This window comes from Hemibagrus wyckioides, linkage group LG05 (genome assembly GCF_019097595.1).
Source record: "Hemibagrus wyckioides isolate EC202008001 linkage group LG05, SWU_Hwy_1.0, whole genome shotgun sequence".
Classification (NCBI taxonomy): Eukaryota; Metazoa; Chordata; class Actinopteri; order Siluriformes; family Bagridae; genus Hemibagrus; species Hemibagrus wyckioides.
This window is the reverse complement of record NC_080714.1, coordinates 13,603,841-13,620,599: the sequence shown is the minus strand read 5'-3', so window position 1 is coordinate 13,620,599 and position 16,759 is coordinate 13,603,841. Positions and strand designations below refer to the sequence as shown.

The 16,759-nt window shown below is 39.6% G+C and overlaps 1 protein-coding gene across 20 annotated transcripts in view; it reads left to right on the top strand.

Annotated features, from left to right (window-relative positions):
* mtmr3 (myotubularin related protein 3) overlaps nucleotides 1-16,759 on the top strand; it is a 29,571-nt gene that overhangs the window by 9,026 nt on the left and 3,786 nt on the right. For 8 of the 20 annotated variants that reach the window (XR_009204526.1, XR_009204525.1, XM_058388628.1 and 5 more), the window contains exons 1-14: nucleotides 2,421-2,606; nucleotides 3,242-3,358; nucleotides 4,954-5,036; nucleotides 7,184-7,350; nucleotides 7,773-7,869; nucleotides 10,899-11,012; nucleotides 11,536-11,738; nucleotides 11,833-11,964; nucleotides 12,185-12,296; nucleotides 12,993-13,188; nucleotides 13,960-14,145; nucleotides 14,347-14,517; nucleotides 14,707-14,852; nucleotides 15,245-16,622. Coding sequence is in view for 18 of the 20 variants with exons in the window: in XM_058388628.1 (XP_058244611.1) it covers nucleotides 2,421-2,606; nucleotides 3,242-3,358; nucleotides 4,954-5,036; nucleotides 7,184-7,350; nucleotides 7,773-7,869; nucleotides 10,899-11,012; nucleotides 11,536-11,738; nucleotides 11,833-11,964; nucleotides 12,185-12,296; nucleotides 12,993-13,188; nucleotides 13,960-14,145; nucleotides 14,347-14,517; nucleotides 14,707-14,852; nucleotides 15,245-16,622 (3,288 nt within the window). In the remaining 2 variants the exon portion in view is untranslated. The other 12 variants (XM_058388641.1, XM_058388640.1, XM_058388632.1 and 9 more) reach the window with 10 other exon arrangements.

The following is a 16,759-nucleotide window of genomic DNA, read 5'->3' as shown; positions in this document are numbered from 1 at the left end:
CATGGCACCTGTTAGTGGGTGGGATATATTAGGCAGCAAGTGAACATTTGTCCTCAAAGTTGATGTGTTAGAAGCAGGAAAAATGGGCAAGTGTAAAGATTTGAGCGAGTTTGACAAGGGCCAGATTGTGATGGCTAGTCCACTGGGTAAGAGCATCTCACAAAACTGCAGCTCTTTTGGGGTGTTCAAATTGCTGAAGAAGAAATGCTGGTGCTGATAGAAAGGTCTCAGGTGTGCTCCTGAGATTATTAGAACATCCCTAATCATAAATAATGTAATAGCTGTACTTATTCAGCTATTATGAACATTCTGAATTTCTTTATCATGCTAGATGGAATGAATTGCTCTTACTCTAGCAGATTTCTTGTTTCCTACAACACAATTACATGTATTTTTTAATTTAACTCTGCAATAACAGTATTGTTAATCAGTATGGTTGTTCTGTAATGTAAGTTTTAACTACAAAAGACAAATGAGCGCCAGATGTGGAGTATATGAGTCCTATTTAAGTGATTTTATTTTTGGAAATAAGATTTGAGACAAAGTTGATTGTGGTTTTGGTGTGGGGGTAAACATACACATTATTACTGAATGGGCCAAAAAACACTACATTTGTTTGAGTAATGTAGAAAATGTATATTGCCAGCCATTAGGTCATCACAGAGTGCATGGCACTTCTATCCTTAGTTAAGCCCTGTGGTTTGTCTGGTAGGAGGAGGAGGTGGGACAGCAGAGTCGGGAGTGTGTCCAGGCCAATCAGATCTTTCCAAGAAAGCCCCCTGTCCTTGAGGAGGAGGATCTACAGGTGAGATTCCCATTTTGGTGTGAACTAAGCTGTACAGTAAAACTAAACTAAAAAGATTTTAGTTTCAGATCTACTCAAGCTGTTCACAAATGATTCCCTGTGCCTTTTCTGACTGAAAGTAATTGGACAGCCTAACATAATCATTTAATAAAAACAATGTAATTCTTGGTTGCAGATCCACTACAGTCAATAACTGGCAAAGTCTGGATGTTTTTTCTGTGGTGATGCTCTGTCAGGCTTCTATTACTGCAGTTTCAGGTCATGCTTGTTCTTGTGGCATTTTCCTTTCACAGTCACCTTCCGCAATTGAAAGCTGAATTGCTGCTCAATTAGTTCCAGGTGACTGACTTTGCATTGCCATTACAGAACATTCCACTTTTTTGCTTACTTAAAATGTGTTTGGATGCTTTTGAATTATGCTTTGGGGCAATGTCCAGCTGCACAGTGAAGCTCTGTTCAGTGAGTTTGGCTGCATCTGAGATGATAATAGCTCTGTTATCTGTTTCTTTTTTGTATAAGTTGATCATTGTCCATAGGAGTTTTTTCCACTGTATAGGCTATTTACATTCTTTTATCTAACTCTGCTCTTCCTTTTTTAAGGCTTACCGATTGTTTAGATCAAGATCTAGATATTTGTTTAGATCTTGAAACCCTCAGGTGAAGCCTCCTCATGATTTTGGAGGGAGTTCTTGATTAGGCCAACTATTGTTCTTTCATTGACCACAGCTGTTTTCTGTGGTCTTTTTGTTCTTTTGGAGTTTCTGAGCTCACCACTGCATGATTTCTTTTTAATGAGAGAAATTTAATCATTATCATAAGGAAATATATTTAGAATAATTTTTTTAGAAAGCATATTATTATTATCAATGACAATGTGGCAACATTGGTAATAATAAAAGTTCTTATGAACAAAATATGCAAAACATGTTCCCATTCATATTTTGTTTTAAAAACCTTTTTTGCCATCATCTACAACTTCCTGTTTCACAAGGCTCTAAATATAAAGTAAAACGTTCCTTATTTCTTATTTGCACAGTTGACACTTGGAAATTACACATTGAAATTCTTGTGGTTCGCTCCACTAAAAATAGTGTACATATTTTAACATACAACATCTAATAAACAAAAAAAACGTTTACACAAGAGATACACAAAATGTACATAAATATGTGTGAGTGGTGTACATAATAAGTGCAGATTGTGCTGACAGTGACTGTTTAAAGGTCTGATGGCTTAGGGAAAGTTTTTGTTTTTCAGTCTGTGTTTGTTCCCATGGATGCTCTGATAGTGCCTGTCAGATGGAAGCAGCCTAAAGTGTCCTGGTTAACAGATGTCCTTGGTGATCTTTATGGCTGTCCTCAGGCATCATTTCAGGCATCACTGTGGAGAGGGTAGTTTACCTCTGATGATCAGCTCAGCTGATCCCACCACTGTCTGTATGTTCCTACGGTTGCTACTGAGAATGCTGTCAGTGGTGCAATGATGAAAGTTTGTCAAATACATTCTGTCTCACCTTCTGCAGGAAATGCAGACACTGCCTAGTGTCCATTTGAGGTCACTTGGACACCAAGGAATTTGATGCTGCAAACTCTTTCTCTGTATTATTGATGTGAGTATGGAGGTGCTCACACAACCCTGTCTTTTGCTGAGGTACACAATAATTTTTGTTTGGCTGATTTTCAGGGAGAGGTTGTCATCTGAGCATCAAGCATCTGGGCTCAGACATCCTTTCTCTAGGACATTTCATCAGCCATTGTACCTGTGGCCTCCCTGTCAGAATGTCCAGGATCCAGTTGCACAGGTTGGCTGGTGAAACCCAGGTCGTGTAGCTTGGTGACAAGCTTGATTTTCATTTATTTCATCTAACCACAAACATAAGGACTTACTAGACCCTTCTGTAAGTTTGAGTGGTCCAGGCTCTGTGGTCAGATTGTTGTACAGAAAAGAACGGAGGTTATGGTGTGGGCTATATTTCTTTTAAAGGAATCTTGTTAGGATAGATGCCATCATGGACTTCATGATGTACCATGTAGCCTCTGGTGCTAATGCTAGGTCATGGCTGATCAAAAGTGTACATTGGTCCATGAAAATTTGTGAAAAAGAGTCCACAAGAGAGATCCTTGAACCCAGGTGCATCTGGATGCATATTGTAGTGAGGATTCCTTGCCTTTTTTTAAAAAAAAAAAAAATCATCAGGCATTACAAGAGAAGACTAAATGCTTATAATGATGGCCAAGGGAGGTTGAGGAACCAAATGCAAAGTTGCCAATAGTTGTGACTTGTGGTTTTGCTAAAAATATATTTCTGCCATTGTTTTTACATTTTAGAATCAATTTACTTCAGTTATGTGGTATATCAATTTACTTAAGTGGTACACTGACTCAGTGTGAGCTGACTGTATTTAATATTTTGCTGTAATAGTTTACTTTGTTACAGGTGCCCTTCCCAGAGCTGCATGGAGAGTTTACAAAGTATGTGGGGAGGGCAGAGGACGCAGTCATTGCCATGTCCAGCTACCGTCTACATGTCAAGTTTAAAGAGTCTATAGTCAATGTAAGTGTGTGACTTGATAGCCAGAGCTCCTTATCTTTAATTCCACAGGGAAAGATGATACTTGGCAGACTGGTGGAGGAATAAAGCAAATTTTAGTGTGCATTATATTGGTGAGTCATTCAAAGATACTCTGACATTAAACAATCATCTTCTGGGCTCAAGTCATAACAGCGTCTCTCCATTCCTGGCAATCTTTCCATTGTTGATTGTAAGTCAATCAATGACGAGTGCACATCCTCTATGGTCGCAGTGATACTGTTATGTAGTTAGACCACAACTAACCTGTAATACTGACCCTAATATATACAGGAATATTTGAAAGTGTATATTTGAAAGTGTTCTTTGTTAATTTAAGTAATCATTGTATTCTGTATTGTGTAATTTCACTCGCCAAATATTGTACTTCACCTAGAGGCTGTATATTCTGTATATATAGTTCCACCTCACTTCAAGACTGAATAGAGGTGATTTGATTCTCTGTCGTACTGAAAATGGACACCAGATTGCATCAGCGGTTAAATTTATCACTCATTTATTTAAGAAATTATGTGCAGGGTATGGAGCATGGCAGACTTATGCAATCAGACAGACAGGCTCTAAAAAGGGAAAGTGGCTACAGTCACAGTTTGAATAATTTTTGATGTGCTTATTCTTCTGGCTTAGCCCTTTGCTGTGGATACTCTGTTGAGTTATTCATCTGTCTTCCATTTGATCCAATACAGTGCTCAGGATCTGGTATTTCTACTTGTATTAAGCTTTGATACCAGAAACTGATATCACGCAATGTAGTGTATGTACAGTGTTCATTGAGCAGACATTGACACACGAAGAAACAGCAAAAAACTGTGCAAACTGTGTTCTGCCAAAAAGCAAATTTATACAAGTAACTTGATATAACATCTGAAGACTAAACATAAAAGTGAACACAGCAAATTTACCATTAGTTGCAGCACACAGTAACCAACTTTGCAACAAACATTAGCAGAGCATGAACAGGCGCTCACCCAATATATTGTTTTTAACGATCAACCACTCAGTAAAATGGTATTAACATAGGAAGCCTTATGAAGTATGCCATTCCTAGTTGTTATCATGTCCCAGATACTGTGTTACCAATGATGCATGAATGTGAAAAAACATGAGCTTGTTACATGGCATTACAACATGCTTCTAAAGAAGTGAATTTTAAAGCACAGTGTGGCTTTTTGTGTTGTTAAATAGATTTTTGGCAGTTGTTGTACCATGTGAAAGAAGAAAGTGACTTCTATGAAGCTGTATATATGATTAAAATGTAATCTACAATTTTGTCAACATTAACCTGTAACATGGCTTTATACAATATTATATATAGAAAAAAATATGATGCATGAAATGGAATTTTATAGCATTTACAGGTTCAGCCAGTTTCTACAGGTTGCAGTGTGTTGCAACCTGTAGAAAAGGTACAAATTTTGGTCTAAACAATGCACAACTTTGAAAATTGTCTTTATGGTTTGTCATTTTAAAAGCGGCAAATGTTAAATGAAATCCACTTTTGATAGAAAGCTTTTCTCTGTCTCTCTTACTCTGTTTCTGTGTGTGTCTCTCTCTCTCAGGTTCCTTTGCAGTTATTAGAAAGTGTGGAATGTCGGGACATGTTCCAGCTCCATATCATGTGCAAGGATTGCAAGGTTATAAGGTCAGAGAGTACAGTGCATGTATACACAAACACATGTACATACAGTCAGTTCCATAAATATTTGGACATTGGAATATGTATAGTTTTTTGGGTTTTTTTTACCTGTATGCAATATTGGAGATAAAATTGAACAATGGATACTCTTTAAGTGCAAACTTAACTTTAATTCAATGCTATGTGCATTCAAGCTGGGTAAATCCTGTAGTTATTGCAGCACTTCTAATATGTCCCCCTCCTAATAAATAAATAATGTTATAATTTTTAAGACAAGCAAATGACTGCCTGAAGTCTGGAGCACCTAGACATCACCAGATGCTCGGTTTCTTCTATAGTGGTGCTCTGCCAGGCCGTCACTGCAAGCTGTCTTCAGTTTGAGGTTGTTCTTGGGCTGTTTTCCCACAGTTTTGCCTTCAGAAAGTGAAATGCTTCTCAGCAGGTGATTGAATTGGCCTTTGCAGTTCTGCAGAACATACCACTTCTCTGTCTTAAAAAGTCTTCGGGTGAAGTACACTTTGGGTCAATGTCCATCTTCAGTGTGAAGTCATGTTCAGTGGGTATTGATGCATTTATCTTAAGCTAAGCAGATGACATAGCCCTATACCACTTGTGGTGAACCTGTTTGGTATGATGAGCCCTAAAAAGAGCTAAAAGCCAAAGGATGTGTAAACAAAAGTGTATTAAAATAGCCTATAGGCCTAATTGCATAACACATAATTATAGGACACCTAGCAGTCCCTGGTATCCACAAACATTTTCAGGTCTGCCTTGTATTCACTTGTGACTACTTGAAGTAATTCTTTAATATGTGTGTCAGTGGGAGCGATGATTTTACACAAGTGTATACAAATATTATTTAAGCAAAATTTAAGTTGACCAAAACATTGACAATAGTTGTTTGTGCAGCTAATTTAACAATAATGGGATATCTCTCCATCAGCACAGTCTTCCAAAACTCCACGGTTCCTTTCCTCAGAACACATTTTAGTCAGTCATCGTCAGAAAGTGCCACTGCTGCTTCTTCACTTGTCTTCAACAAGAAGGGAAGCTCTCCTGTAGATGTGAACAGCTCAAAATTGTTGACAAATGTGAAAACACTGCACCAGGTCAGGCAGCATCTTTAAATTTCCTTTCAGATAATGCAGCATCTCAGTCAAAAATAAGCTCAGGATACTTTCTGTTCAACGGTATGCAGTGAGCATTAAAGGTCTATTACTAAACATCTTAAATGTTCATTTTCCGGACAGAGAAAATCATGACATCATCACTGAGACACTTTTTAACAAATTCTCCATCATTGTATAGCTTTTTAGCATGTGAAATGTTCCATGCCAGCCTATATGATGCTAATGTTACTGTCCCTTAATGCTTGTTAATTGTTTTTTTTTTTTGTTTTTTTTTTTGTTTTTTTTTTAAACGCTTGAAACGTCTGTTTCTCCCACTGACATTTCACTGTTTATGTTGTGCTTGCGAAGGTCACTGCCTTTGGGAAATTCCCAGCCCACGTGGAGTGAGGTGATCAATGTGCAAAGACAGTGAAGGCTGGCATATTGTGCAGAATTTGTAGATGTAAATGTTGCTCATCCCTTTCAACAAAGAATGTAAATTAGATAATTAGATAAAAAAAAGTTCTGTGAACATTTACACCTTGCTGCATTTATGCTTCCCTGACTCTGCCATGATTATTCACACTAATGAACTCAATAACAGATTAATCAGTATGAGATTCCTGTGGAAGGAACCACTTAAAAGCCACGAAGATGCCTTTTTCAACTGCAGTTTTGCTGTGAATACTACAGTTGCCACAGTTTTGGACTGAAGACCCCATCAGTGAACAGTTGTTAAAACTTATGTTAAAACGTATGTTCGAACATTAATTCCTGGTTACACAAATTGCACTTTTAACCATATAGCACATAGCTATGTATAGAAGGGGAATTATTTATAATTACACTATCTGGTATCACCCAGATGAGGTTTATTTCAAAATTAGTTTTTGGAATGTTAAAAAAAAATGGTAGGCAACTAAAATAATAACTTCAGCAAATATTTTCTGACTATACACACAAATTTTTTGAGTCGATCAGGATTTTTTGTACGTAGCATTTTTTGCATTAGATGTGTGAGGTGAGCATTGTGTTTGACTACAGGTGTAAGTTCTCCACATTTGAGCAGTGTCAGAAGTGGCTGAAGAGGCTTTCCTTAGTGACACGACCACCTTCTCAGCTGGAGGAGCTTTTCTCTTTTGCTTTTCATGCCTGGTGCATGGACTCTTACAGCAGTGAGAAGGAGCAGCACAATGAGCACTGCAGGCCAGGTACTCGCTCCAACTCCCAGTTTCCATCACCCCCATTCACTGTAGTTTATTTGTAGTTCACAAAATTCGTATACGAGAAACAAAGTTTAATAATTAACATTGCATGGTATGTTCTTAATATCACAAAGCAAATAATGATTGATTTACTTGATCCAATGTGTGCAATTAAAATGAGTAAACCTAAAATAATATGCAACAATTTACTTATGTTTTGTCTGCTGATATTTAAGAGATAGCAGCAGAGAAAAAGAGAAAAATATTATACTGAATTTAGAAAAAAAAAAACAGAATCCCATGGTATTTTTCATTTTTCTTTAGATGTTGTCCCCTAGCTTTTGCATATTTTGTTCAGAAGTGCATCTTTGCCCTCTCCTTCCGCTACATACATCTGTCACTTGTTAAATTGCTTCTCTCTTCACTAGGAGATCATGTTATCTCGCGGTTTCACAGTGAAGTGAAACGAATGGGCTTTGACACTCAGAAGGCGTGGAGGATATCAGAGCTCAATGATAAATACAAGTAAATTTTTCATTTACTGACATTTTACATGATTCCTTTCATCTGCTACGCTGCCTATCCTGTTCCACACTACCATAGTCAGGTTTTAACAACCACAATGTGTATTAGTGTGTTATCTCTTGTTCTTCTAAGGTTTTTTTTTTTTTTTCTCTCTCCTCTCTCCTCAATCATCCAGGCACTTTTGGGGTCATTAGTAGGTCACTGTGGCTCGGCCCTGGGCATGGCAGCGCCCCCTGGAAAATCTTGCTACATAGCTGATACACACTTGCACGTATCCATGTAAAACTTGGTACACACTTAGATCTCATTGAGCTGAACAAATTTCTCATTGCAGGTTATTAATTCTAATCCACAGGAAGTCAGTTATTTTGAGTTGTTTGAAGTGCACCCAATGGATTTTGAAATACTCATCCTAGGGAATTGATACAACCACCACCAAACCCAGGCTAATATGATCTCAATACAACCACCACCAAACCCAGGCTAATATGATCTCAAGACATTGATAATGCAAAATTGTGAAGGGATTCTTGATATCTCAAACGGTTCAGCCATGAGGAGCCCTTCAACTTATGGTGAATAAAAGGAAACATGAAGTGGCTAATAAGTTCTGTGTACATTAAGTGATCTACATGAAACCTTAGGATTATGTTAAGCATAGAAAGCTGATCACACTGATATGACAACTATGAGTCTCGGTCATAGCGCCACCAACTGGCAGCAGGAAGTGTGTCACTTTTAGAAATCTCTAATATTTTCTCCCTTATTTTCACCTGATTTGGTTCAAAATCAGTCAGGATAATGTCAAGACATGGCTGATTTGAAGCTGTAAAGGAATTTTTGATACCTTGAATCATGTTACTATGGCGACTATTTACATGAGAACATAATGGAAGAAAATGAATCTTCTCATATCTTACAAGTGGAAAGGCCTAATTTTCCAAAATATTTCACATAGAGAGTGTAAATGTTTATGAGAAAGTCCAGTGTGGCTGGTCCCCGGGCGTGGCACAGGGCTGTCACAGCGCCCCCTGGAACTTTGTCAAAAATCTAGCTGCACAGCTCATATTCACTTGCACGTATATGCATGAGAGCTGGTATATATTTAGATCTCATTGAGCTAAATGACGGTCATCCACCTATCATGGGATCTGCTTAACAGGAAGTCAGTTATTTTGGGATGTTTGAAAAACGCATCCATTAGAATTTGATATACTCGTCCTAGGGGATTTATATGATTTTGACCAAACAGGGTCCAATATGATCTCAAGACATTGAGGTTCTAAGATTGTGAAGGGATTCTTGATATCTCAAACGGTTGAGCCGTGAGAAGCCCTTAAACTTATGGCGAATAAATGGAAACAGCCATTTATATATATATTTATATATATAGGGTTCAATATGATATCGGTCCACCCTTTGCAGCTATAACAGCTTCAACTCTTCTGGGAAGGCTGTCCACAAGGTTTAGGTGTGTTTATGGGAATTTTTGACCATTCTTCCAGAAGCGCATTTGTGAGGTCACACACTGATGTTGGACGAGAAGGCCTGGCTCTCAGTCTCCGCTCTAATTCATCCCAAAGGTGTTCTATCGGGTTGAGGTCAGGTGAGGCCAGTCAAGTTCATCCACACCAGACTCTGTCATCCATGTCTTTATGGACCTTGCTTTGTGCACTGGTGCACAGTCATGTTGGAAGAGGAAGGGGCCAGCTCCAAACTGTTCCCACAAAGTTGGGAGCATGGAATTGTCCAAAATGTCTTGGTATGGTGAAGCATTCAGAGTTCCTTTCACTGGAACTAAGGGGCCAAGCCCAGCTCCTGAAAAACAACCCCACACCATAATCCCTCCTCCACCAAACTTTACACTTGGCACAATGCAGTCAGACAAGTACCATTCTCCTGGCAACCGCCAAACCCAGACTCGTCCATCAGATTGCCAGATGGAGAAGCGCGATTCGTCACTCAAGCGAACGCGTCTCCACTGCTCTAGAGTACAGTGGCAGCATGCTTTACACCACTGCATCCGACACTTTGCATTGCACTTGGTGATGTATGGCTTGGATGCAGCTGCTCGGCCATGGAAACCCATTCCATGAAGCTCTCTTCGCACTGTTCTTGAGCTAATCTGAAGGCCACATGAAGTTTGGAGGTCTGTAGCCATTGACTCTGCAGAAAGTTGGCGACCTCTTCGCACTATGCGCCTCAGCATCCGCTGACCCCGCTCCGTCAGTTTACGTGGCCTACCACTTCGTGGCTGAGTTGCTGTCGTTCCCAAACACTTCCACGTTCTTATAATACAGCTGACAGTTGACTGTGGAATATTTAGGAGCGAGGAAATTTCACGACTGGATTTGTTGTACAGGTGGCATCCTATCACAGTTCCACGCTGGAATTCACTGAGCTCCTGAGAGCGACCCATTCTTTCACAAATGTTTGTAAAAACAGTCTGCATGCCTAGGTGCTTGATTTTATACACCATGGACGTGATTGGAACACCTGATTCTGATTATTTGGATGGGTGAGCGAATACTTTTGGCAATATAGTGTATATAAGCTGATATAGTAATTTAGTTTAGAGGGAGAGTCATTGTCCCTTTTGACATCACTGGACATTGCCATGATCTGTTTCATTACACCAAACTGTCACTTTTGCCCTTATATAGTTTAGACAGAGAGGCAGTCGTCTTTTTGCCATCAGTGTACATTGCTGTGATCACTTTCATTAGACCCAAATTGTCACTCTTGTCCTTTTGGTATTTCCCCTTTAAATGCATGTACCCACTGTGCCCACTTTGTCTGGTGCGCCTGGGTGGTGATGGCACCTTTGCTTGGGCCCGATCATCGTTGCTTGCAATTATATTTACTTTTGGGTTTTTTTAGGACACAACCTATTGTTGTATTTGAGTTTGGATGACGCATTGTACTTCAGGGCAGGCTTTGATTAGATTACTTTCTACAGATGTTATTCTACAGATGTTATTTAGTGGTTTACAATTCTGGTAACAATGTCTTCTGTCTGATGCTACCAGGCTGTGTTCCAGTTACCCGCAGCTAGTTGTTGTACCAGCCTGGGTCACTGATAAGGAGCTGGAGAATGTGGCAGCCTTTCGCTCCTGGAAAAGGTTTCCGGCTGTGGTCTACAGGTTGGTCTACAGGCGCTCCATAGCCCCCCTACCTTTATTAAGACTTTATACCACAATAATATGTTGTTAGTTTGACTAAGATTTTTTTTATGAATAGCCTTTATGTTTTGAAATTTTATTTTTTATTTATTTATTTTATTTTTATTTTTGTTTTTATTTTTTTTTTTAGAAACGATTTCCTTCCTGATGGGTTAGCTCTTTTAGTAATGACTCATAGATTAAGTAATCACAGCAAAGGAGAATTTGTGTACCAGCTCCACACATTATTGTTATTAGTTTTGCTGTTTGCTGTGGTGTCAGGCCCTCTGTTTTTGGGCTTCAGCATTGTGTCCCACTTAATGTAAACCTCTTTGAACATGTGAAGATGTAAGCAGATGCATTACATAAAATCCTGAAAAGCCAGTGGGTATTGCTCATTGAATAGTATTGCTCATTTGTTTTTCCCATACATTTCTACAACTACCTCAGCTACCATGTCATGGAGTCTCAAATTTTTTTGGTGTGATATTTGCACAACCTGCAGGCACCAGAGTACAGGCACAGTGATAGCACGCTGCAGCCAGCCAGAGGTGAGCTGGTGGGGCTGGAGAAATGCAGATGATGAGCACCTGGTACAAGCTATTGCCAGAGCATGTTCCATGGACAGCAGCTCAAACAAAACAATCAGAAATCGGTCATTCTCCTGTGACTTCCAAAATGGCCCTGATCTCTCAGATGTTGAATTTGGTTAGTTTCACAGTAATTCTATTTCAAAGCAAGCAAATACTTTGCTGCCTGAAATTATATGCCTATACTCTACTCTTCCAATTTTGTACTTTAGACTCCTCCATGACAAACAGTTCAGAGGTGGATTGCTTGGCCATCCAACCTCATAAGCTCCTGATTTTGGATGCCAGGTCTTATGCTGCTGCAGTGGCCAATAGAGCCAAAGGAGGAGGCTGTGAGTGTCCAGGTAAAAATGGAGAATCTGGTCAGGATTTTACATAATGCAGCATATGCAAGATGCAGCTTCTCCAAGAATGCTTAATGCTGCATGTTTATGGTTACACTGCAGGAGCTGACATGATAAATTTATTCCTGCTGTTCCTTATAGATGTGTCTTTGTCCAGTTTTGTGTTTTGGCTCTTCACAAACCTAATTGCTAACTGCTTTATCTTCTTGTCATTCTTTAGAATACTACCCTAACTGTGAAGTGCTCTTCATGGGCATGGCTAACATCCATTCCATCCGCAAGAGTTTCCAGTCTCTGCGAATCCTCTGTGCTCAAATGCCTGACCCTGCCAAGTAAGTCTTTTTGTGCCCAAGCTTGAGGAAATCTAGGAAAACCTTTAGGCTATGTTAGTAATTTAAAAAAAAAAAAAAAACATCAGTACTTTCAGTCATTTCAGTTTATTTGTTTTACTATAGTCTTATCATGTTTGTGTTTTTCCCTCTTTTCCCACTGCTTTATCAGGATTTCCTTCATTTCTATAATTCTATTCTTCACATACACACAGGATATGAAGTGGTGAACAGGCTTCCAATGATAGTATAGTGAATGGTAGTAAAGTGCACCTTTTTCTTTTTATTTATTGTACTGTATTGTATTTTACATTGCATTCCTCTCCATTCTTCTAAACCTCATTATATAATTGATATATATCCATATATCCTTCCATGTCCTACATCCCTTCATAGCTCCTCTATGAACTCTTTCTACTAGCTTTTGGAGTGTGGTTGTTGGGAATTGAACCTTTAGCCAGAGTGTTAATAACTAATGTCAGATGAGGCACATAACTGGCATTCAAATTCGTCACAAAGGTGTAAAGTGGGCTCTGTTCACAACACTCAAGTTTTGGCAGACCCTGAACTATGGCAAATGATGAATTTATGAACAACTTTAGTGTCAACAGTGTGAGGAAAGCCCACATAAAGATGTAACGGCTAGGTGTCCACATACTTTTTGGCCACATATTTTGACTCTCTTCTTTGTGTCTTTAGCTGGCTGTCTGCTCTGGAGAGCACTAAGTGGCTGCAGCACTTGTCTCTCCTACTGAAGGCTGCTCTGTTAGTGGTGAGCGCTGTGGACCGTGACCACAGGCCCGTGCTAGTGCACTGCTCAGACGGATGGGATCGTACACCACAGATAGTGGCACTGTCCAAACTCCTGTTGGACCCTTACTATCGCACAATAGAGGTGAGCTTAGTCATTCCTAGAAGAAGAAAGGGACAGGTGGTTTTAACATGTGTATTTATATAAGGTGTCTTGTGAATCTTTTATGTAAAAGATTTTTTAAATCCTGACTTTTGCCTAAATTTATATTCAGATAGCCATAAGAGCGAAGGAATATATATTGTTTAATCATTAATTTGGGTCACAGTTTATACGTCTTATAATATGTTAAATTAACGACATTAGATCAGCAAGTACAGTCAGTGTGGGTGTGCCTTTCAGTGAAATTGGAATGAAACCTTTTTCAGTATATTTACCTGTGTTCAGTACATTTAAATGTCATTTTCTTCTCACCAGACTTGTTATAGACAGAATGTTATAATTTCATTTGTGGTTGAGAAGTGCAAGTCAGACACTTAATATCTTATAGTTATAATAATAATAATCATAATTATAGTAGAAAATGTCAAAATCTCACCATGTCAGAGTTTTTTAGGCTGCCACACATAGCAGCCTAAATAGTCAAACCACAAGGGGATTGGAAGGATGTTTTCTTCAAATGGCTCTATTTAGATCAGCAAGTTTTTTCCATGCAAAAAAAATGTAACAATATTTGTTGCCATTTACAAATGGCAACAAATATTGTTACATTTTTTTGCATGGAGCAGGATTAGTATATTCGATGCAAACATGTTTAACATCATAAAAATGAGTGTTAGATAGTATTAAACCACAGATTAATGAACAGAAATGACATAATCTGCTTTACAAATATGTGACTCCTTTGATACCTAGGGTTTTCAAGTCCTGGTAGAGATGGAATGGCTGGACTTTGGTCATAAGTTTGCTGACCGCTGCGGACATGGAGAGAATGCAGAGGACCTGAATGAGCGATGTCCAGTGTTTCTGCAATGGCTTGACTGTGTGCACCAGCTCCAGAGACAGTTCCCCTGCTCATTTGAGTTCACTGAGGCCTTTTTGGTAATTTCCATGCTATCACTTATTACAGCTTTGGTCAGACTGAATAAAAAAAAATTGGTGTCATTCTGTTTCAAATTAATTATTGGTCTGCACACTTCACAGACAGAAGTCTCTTTAAATTGAATGTGATAGGCTATAATATCATAGGAGTGTGTGTGTGTGTGTGTGTGTGTGTGTGTGTGTGTGTGTGTGTGCACTTAGGTGAAGCTCGTACAGCACACATACTCCTGTTTGTTTGGCACATTCTTGTGTAACAGTAAAAAGGAAAGAGAAGACCAACACATCCAGGAGAGAACTTGTTCTGTGTGGTCTCTGCTGCACCCAGCTAACCGCTCCTTCAAAAACATGCTCTACTCATCACTCTCAGAGACAGTATGTCCTTACAGCTTTAGCTCTCCTTTTTGCCCCTTATGTATCCGTAATTCATTTAATCAGTGTTCATCCATTGACTTTCTTCTCTCTACCGTTCCTTTGGTTTGTGACTCTGTAAGAAACAAAAGACCTGACGGCCAATATTAATGAGCTCATTTTCTGCCATTTTTTACTGTCTGATTTTCTAAGGTTTTGCATCCTGTGTATCATGTGCGTAACTTGATGCTATGGACTGCAGTGTACCTGCCTTGCTCATCTCCCACAACACCCTACGATGAATCGTGTGTCTCCTATGATCTGTGTGGTGCCAACCCTGAAGGCCAGCCTCTGTTCAGGTGAGCCTGGAAGCCACCACAGCCCTGATGTTGGGAGTAGCTAAGCCATTTTTGAAATCTTGCAAGTTTCCAGTACAACCTTCAGAGGTTTTGTGGAGTCCATGCCTCATTGGGTCAGGGCTGTTTTGTCAGCACAAGGGGGTGCACCTATAGCACAAAATTAAGTAGGTATTTTTAATATAATGGCTGATCCTCTGTATGTGTATTAATTTTTATAGCCATAAATTTCTTAATATTTTCTTAGCAAAAGAGAAACATGGAAATTATTCTACGAGAAAGATGGAAATTACTTTACTCCTATATTGTTTGATGTCATTGCTCTGTTTAAAGTGAAAAATCCCCATTTGCAAGCCATTTGAATCTAATTTTCTTGCTTTGTGTTCCATGAACAGGCATCCCAAAACCCGATCTTTTGATAACTTGCCCAGTGCATGTGAAGCTGGAAATTCTCTGCCCCCTAACAGACGTTCCAGTGACCCCAGCCTGAATGAGAAGTGGCAAGAGCATCGCAGATCACTGGAACTCAGCATAATGGCAGGAACTGATGGCACCAGGCTACAGGGCACAGAGGAATGGCCAAATGGCCAGTTGGTGGCTGGACTTAACAAAACTACACTGCATATGGGGACAGAGGAGTGTTCTCAAGCTATCAACTGTGTAAGGTTGCTATTAGGTGAGGGAGTGGAGGCTGAGCTTTCAGTGGACATGGCAATGGGACAGATAGAGAATATTTTGCAAGAGGCTACTGCAGACAGTCTCAGAGATGCTAAAGCTGAGCATGCTAACAATCATGTTATTTCCAATGATACTGAGAATCAATACAATACTGATAACGATTTGACTGTGGTTGAGAGAAATGGTGTTGCCTATGGCTTTGAGGTGTCTAAAGATGATTATGCTGAAGATGACAGTGGTGAAAGTCTAACTAGGACAAAAATCATTAATGTTCAATGTTCTGTGGTGAATGAGAAATCATGTGATTCAGTGGGTCAGTCATTTCATTCCCCAGATGAAGTTAAAGCCACTGAATACAAGAAATCAGTCCAGATTGTTTTGAACAAATGCACAACAAAGGAGGCCCAAAATCTTCATAGCAGTTTTAGTCTTACTTGTGCTCCACCCACTGCCATTAAAAATGTCAGAAATGGATATGGGGAAGAGGTCAACAATGAGCATAAACTTCTCTGTCCACTTCCAAAGATTACCAGGCCTGTTACAGAGGTGGCTGAGATACTTCCTTCTGTCCTGGAAAGCTCCACAGAAACCCTCACTGAAGATTTGAGCATCCAATCTGAGACTTTTGTACCATTGGCCATTTCTGCACAGCCTAAAACTGAACCCACATGCCTCAAACATAGCCCGGAGTCTGATCCTGAGCCCCAAAGTACTTCCAGAATGCAAAATGGCACCTGCAAGCAACCTTCCCTTAGTGGCTTGCGCCTCTCTTTTGCTTCTGCAAAACCCCTTCACTCCATGTGTAATGGTGACACCTCTGAACCTGTTCCTTCCACACCTCAACGGGCTCTTCTGAGTCTTAACAGCAGCTCCTCTGTTCAATGCTGCATGCATTCGGGCCGCAGCCATCTTGATGACGATGGCCTCAGCCTGCATACAGATGCCATGCAACAGCGTCTGCTCCAGATAGAGGCTGGCCACCAGTTTGAGGTTGAGGCACTCAAAAGGCAGGTGCAAGAGCTGTGGAGCCAGCTGCAGAGCCAACATGCCATCACAAAACAGCGCAGCCTCAACGGAGACCTAGGGAATGAAATGGTGAGCGTTTTTGTTTACATCAGACTAAGGGAATTATCCTGAAGTTTATACCTGTTTTCAAGTGATTCATTAGTGAAACATATCAGTTTTATCAAAATTGTTGTGCAGGGTCTTCTGAGTGCTATATATACTAATAC